The 5,815-nt window shown below is 52.0% G+C and overlaps 1 protein-coding gene across 1 annotated transcript in view; it reads right to left on the minus strand.

Moving 5' to 3' along the window:
- ptprbl (protein tyrosine phosphatase receptor type B, like) overlaps window positions 1–5,815 on the minus strand; it is a 41,606-nt gene that overhangs the window by 28,223 nt on the left and 7,568 nt on the right. Inside the window, exons 7-12 of the mRNA XM_008294395.1 lie at window positions 5,405–5,668; window positions 2,962–3,225; window positions 2,515–2,784; window positions 1,642–1,899; window positions 1,274–1,540; window positions 156–419 (exon numbers count right to left, since the gene is read on the minus strand). Of these exons, the coding sequence (XP_008292617.1) occupies window positions 156–419; window positions 1,274–1,540; window positions 1,642–1,899; window positions 2,515–2,784; window positions 2,962–3,225; window positions 5,405–5,668 (1,587 nt within the window). The remainder of the gene's footprint in view (window positions 1–155; window positions 420–1,273; window positions 1,541–1,641; window positions 1,900–2,514; window positions 2,785–2,961; window positions 3,226–5,404; window positions 5,669–5,815) is intronic.

Genomic DNA, 5,815 nt, shown 5'->3' on the forward strand with positions numbered 1-5,815 from the left:
ACACACTGTAACACAACACACTGACAGACACACAACACTGACAAAAGACAACAAAGAGACAAAAGCCAAAGAGACCTCTGAGACAGATGAGGCAGGTGAGACAGGTGAGGTCAGCACATAAAGGACAGGTAATACAGGTAAGCAGGTGTACATACGCGTCCTCTCCTGTATGCAGCTGTGGTTCTGGTGCTGCCCACTGCAGCTGCTGATGCAGATGTTGTAGTTGCGTCCGGACACCAGCGAGCTGAACACGCAGCTCGGACTTGACTTGGAGACACTGAGCGTGTGCAGCGTTCGCTCTCCGTCGCTCAGCGTCACCAGGTAACTGTCCACCTCACCTGCAGCCGGACGCCACGACACGATCAGGAAGTCCGTCCGTCCGTTGTTACTCGCCCTCACGTCGCCCACAGCTGCTGGCACTGGGAGGGAGGAGTCAGAATACAGGTGAAGCTGTGACATCACTGCTGGCGAATGACAGCATTACTGATCTCTGCTTTAAACATTATAAAATCATACAGGGTTTGTGTCGCCGTGACAAGGACTAAAAGCATCTTCATTTGCTCAGACTTTTATATCATCATGAGGACTGACCGAGGATCGTCTAACCGTCCTCTCAAAGAAGTATCACTACAACCAGGAAGACTGATAATGTACACAGTCGATCTGATTGGTCACATGTCAGACGAGCAACCAATCAGCACTGAAGGGCAACAGTTCAAAAGTTCTCATTTAATTAAAGCTGCAAAGCAGAAATAAACAAAGGTTTATGTTGTAGTTTGTGTTATTCTCAGTTCTGACAGCAAGATGATCATTTGGTTTCCACCACTGCTGATGAATGATGCGTCCTGCTTGAGTGTCTGTGAGTTACACAACATGTGTACCAGCAGAACACAGGAAGTCTCTGACGGCACACCTTCACTTCTATTATCGACACTTCCTGAAAATTCCACACAAATTCCTGCTTTTTAACATCCTGCTGTCAGTACAGCACACACACACACGCACACACACGCACACACACACACNCACACACACACACACACACACACACACACACACACACACACACACACGCACTCACACTGTTTGGACCCTGACATGTTTGCAGGAGCTCTGGGAGCAGAGCAGCACAGAGATGGAGGTTAACTTTAAACCAGGTCCAGACTTCTACTGGGTCAGCCCTCCCACTTAAATCACAGGTTAGAATCTGTAGGTAGATCATGACTCTCCGTCACACAGAACAAGGCGGTTCTGGTGGTTCTGCTGGTCTTACCGGTGCGTCCCTCTGCCACTGTCTGTCTGGAAGTGAGTCCATTTCGAACCGTGGTCACCACCACCCGGTACAGAGCTCCGGGCCTCAGACCCGGGAAGCTCACGCTGCCAGTGTCGGCCGTCACGCTCTCGTTCTTGATGACGCTGCTGTCATGGACCAGCAGAACCTGATAGGAATCCAGCTCTCCAGAGGCGGGTTCCCACCGGGCCTGAAGACTGCTGGTGCTGCCGAGGTTGGACAGCTGCAACCCGCTGACCTGTGACGGAGCTGAGAGGACAGAGACACTTTAACGTGGACCAGAGAGCCCTGAGACTGACTGCAGCAACCACAGAGACACAGAACGGCAAAGAGACAAGCAGCAGACGTACTGGTCCACGCCGTCACCAAGGCGGAGCTCGTCAGATTGCCACTGTTGGTCGTCAAGGTGACAGTGTAGCGGCGTCCGGCAGTCAGCCCGGTGAAGCTGCACTCTGTGGCCTCCCAGCTCAGGTTCTTCTGATCCAAGATGGCGTCCGTCTGTCTGAGCAGCGCCGTGAAACCGTCCCAGCGTCCCGCCGGCCGAGTCCAGAGCACGCTCAGTGATGTCTCATCGGCCTGACGGACCGACAGCTGCACCGGATGAGGCGCTGCAGGGAGGAGGACGGTTACCAAGGAAACACCAAACCTAAACTACAGCTCCCAGAGTGCATCTCACCAACACACAGCCAGACACAGAGCTTCATTTATCATCAGCAACTTTGGTTAATTTTGACTCTGTTGTGGATGAGTTTAGTAACCGTGATGATGAGTTTCAGATATGACTGACACCTTCTCCATAGCAACGGCAGCTGAGGCTCATGGGTGATGTAGTATGTTTTAGTATTTATCTAAACTGGAGGTCTGACTTTACAAAAATGTCTCCAACATTGAGGCCGACAGCTTCAGGACCTGAACTTGAATCTGAACTTCATTAAACAATGTGAACCTCAAAACCTGCAAGTTTAAAGACTTTATCTGTAAAAACCACCAGAATAACCCGAACCCTGAGTAAGAGATGATTACAGACAGAACCCTCAGATTCTCTACTTCTCAGCGGTTCATGTAGGACGTATTGCTGGACAACGACAAACAGCACAACACAGACGCGCAACAACAACAACAACAACAACAAGGCACAAAAGACCAATGAGACACTGTGAGGAGCTCAGAGATGCAGCATCGCTCAGTAACTTTGGTTCTGAAGCTAAAAGAACTGGACTGACCGATCCATCCGCTGCAGGCTGCCATGGTTCCGAGAGCGCCGCTGTGCACCGTCACCTCGGCGCTGTACAGGCCACCCGGCAGCAGGCCAAGCTCCAGGACGGAGAAGACGTGGCATCTGATCAGCTTACCGACGGTCTGATTCACCAGAACCTCCGACCCATTCCTCAGAACCACGCTGTAGTTCTCCCAGTCGCCTGCAGGGGGTGCCCAGCTGAGCTGCAGCTCTCTGCTGTCACCTGACAGGAAGAGAGACGACACCGGGCCGGGCACTGGAACACACCAGGGGCAGATATTACCATCAGGGGCAGATATTACCATTAGGGGCAACAAGTTTAGTTTATTCCAGCACAGAGTGAAATTTATAGATTTATCGGATTGTGAGTAATCTGCTAGTGAGAGCAGAACTTCACTAACTGACACCAACACTGTCCCTCAGGTGAGCCTACCTGTCCTCCCCCTGGTCCTGGTCTCGGCGCTCCGCCCGCCAGCTGAGGTGCTGACTGACAGCTGGTAGCTGCGTCCAGGTGTCAGACCCTGGAACTCCACCTGGGTGGTATTGGGTTGAAGGCGGCGCTGCTGAGGGGTGGAACCTGGAGCCCAGAGGGTCACCAGGTAGGAGTCCAGCCTCCCTGCAGGTGTGACCCAGGAAGCCCGGAGACTGTCAGAGCTGCCAGCGCTGTCCAGGATCAGAGCCGACACTACAGCTGGGGCTGGGAAGGAGAAAAATAACCCTGTTGATCTGACCACATTCTGTAGAACCAGAACCTTCTTCTTGCTGGTTCTGATCCTGTAGAACCAGAACCTTCCTCCTCCTGGTTCTGATCCTGTAAAATCAGAACCTTCCTCCTCCTGGTTCTGATCCTGTAGAACCAGAACCTTCCTCCTCCTGGTTCTGATCCTCCACCACTGACTCAGCTGTGACCAACAGGAAACATTCAGAGAGTTTCAGGTGAACTGCAGCCAGAGTTTCCTCAGAGAGACTGAGAGACTCTCATCCTACTACCGGTCCACTGGACCCGATACCATCCAACCTCTTACAAACCACTTCCTCAGCACTTAACCCTTCAGCAACACACATCATCAACTCCTCACTTGCTACGGGTGTGTTTCCTGCTACATTAGCAAGCCCGAGTCGCTCCAACAACCATAAACCAGCACTCGACCCGGCCCAGGTTGAAAGCTACAGACCGGTTTCACTCCTGCTCTTCCTGTCTAAAGTACTTGAGCGACCTGTCTTCAACCAAGTCTCTGCTTTCCTCTATGACAACAACCTGTATGACCTGTATCAGTCTGGTTCTAAACGGGGTCACTCTACCAGACTGCACTCCTCTCTGTAACAGAACCACTGGGTTCTGCTGGAGCTGCTGGACAGTCTTCAGCTCTGTTGCTGTTAGAGCTGCCTTTGACACGGTGACCCACCACATCCTCCTCTCCACACTCCTTGAGCTGGACATCTCAGGATCTGCCCTCCGCTGGTTCATGTCCTACCTCTCAGGAGACACTTCAGAGTGACCTGGAGGGGAGAAGTGTCCGAACCACACAACCTGTCCACAGGGGTTCCTCAGGGGTCAGTGCTCGGTCCCCTTCTCTTCTCAGCATACACAACCTCACTCAATAATCCAGGCCATGGTTTCTCATACCGTTGCTATGCTGATGATACCCAGCTCTTCCTGTCGTTCCCCTGGACGACCACACGGTCTCTGCTGGATCTCATCATGCCTGGCAGACATCTCAGCATGGATGAAGAAACGCCACCTTCAGCTCAGCCTCTGTAAGACTGAGCTCCTTGTCATCCCAGCCAGTCCCTCTCTACAACAAGGAATCAGCATCCAGCTGATCCAACCCAACTCAGACCCACTAAATCTGACAGAACCTTGGGTGTCATGATTGGTGACCAGCTGACCTTCAAGGCTCATGTGGCCTCTGTTGCTCGGTCGTGTCGATTCGTCCTGTACAGCATCAGGAAGATCAGACCTTTCCTGTCTGAACATGCAGCACAACTCCTGGTCCAGGCTCTCATCATATCATCGACTACTGCAGCTCCTTACTGGCAGGCCTCCTGCATCCACAGTCAGACCTCTGCAGATGATCCAGAACCAGCAGCAACCAGCCAGAAACAACTCATGGACTGTTCAGATCGATCACTGGCTTCCAGCTGCTTCAAATCCAAACACTGACACTGAAGCAGAACCACAGAGAGAACATCTCCTCCTGCCTGAACTCTCTCCTTCAGGTCTACACTCCCTCTGCTCACTAACTGGACCAACCAGAACCTCCTGGTCCAACCACCACAACAGGTCCAGGTCGGTAGCTGGACTCTCCTCCTCTGTGGTTCTGGTGGTGGAACCAGTTACCAAACTGGTCCACCTGCTGACTCCCTCTCAGTCTGCAAGAACAGACTGAAGAGCAGCTCTGCACTCAACACCTCTGCACCTGACAGCCTGGAAACAAACAAACAAACAAACAAACAAACAAACAAACAAACAAACAAACAAACAAACAAACCTCCTATCCCCTCCCTACAGCCTGCTGCTGCACCAGCGCCCTGTCACACTGGACCAGTTCTACAGCTCTGATCCAGACTGTTCTCTCCTGACCAGATCCTTGCTTGTGTTGTGTCTGCTCCCAGATGTACGTCGCCTTGGATAAAAGTGTCTGCTGAATGAAATTGTAGAACTGTAGAGAGGAAAAACCAACCTGCTGGATCAATAAATAAATGCAGCATGGATCAGAACCAGAGAACAGAGGAGCCAGATGGTGGAGATACCTGGCAAAGTGTTTGGGAATCATACCGATGATAAGACTGCGTTCTGATGACCAACAGTCAGCAGTTAGAATCTTTATCTGATCTGCTCTGATCTGATCTTAGGAACCTCCCAGAATATCTACCTGTGGTGACCTGCGTGGAGGCGGAACTCTGCAGTCCGGCTGCCTCTGTTACCACGGTGACGGTGTGTGGCGTTCCTGGCTGCAGCCCGTCCAGCTCAGCAGAGGAGGATGTGTTCTTCAGAGTGATGTTCTTCAGCAGAACCCCGTCCTGATCCGTCACCAGAACCCTGAAGTTCTCCACTCGACCCAGACCAGCCCGCCACGACACAGTGAGGATGTGTGACGACAAGGTCGCCACCTGCAGGCTGTCCACGGCAGACGGAGCTGGAGAACACAGAACCAAGGATCAGAATCCAGGAACCACAGCAGCTTTGGGTTCTGGAATTGTAGGACTGTAACTTTTTACCACAAAGCCCAAAATCGAAATCTACAAAACCTCTAATGTTTGAATGCATGGTGGTGTGTCTCACC

The sequence above is a fragment of the Stegastes partitus genome, unplaced genomic scaffold (genome assembly GCF_000690725.1).
Source record: "Stegastes partitus isolate 25-593 unplaced genomic scaffold, Stegastes_partitus-1.0.2 Scaffold958, whole genome shotgun sequence".
Taxonomy (NCBI): Eukaryota; Metazoa; Chordata; class Actinopteri; family Pomacentridae; genus Stegastes; species Stegastes partitus.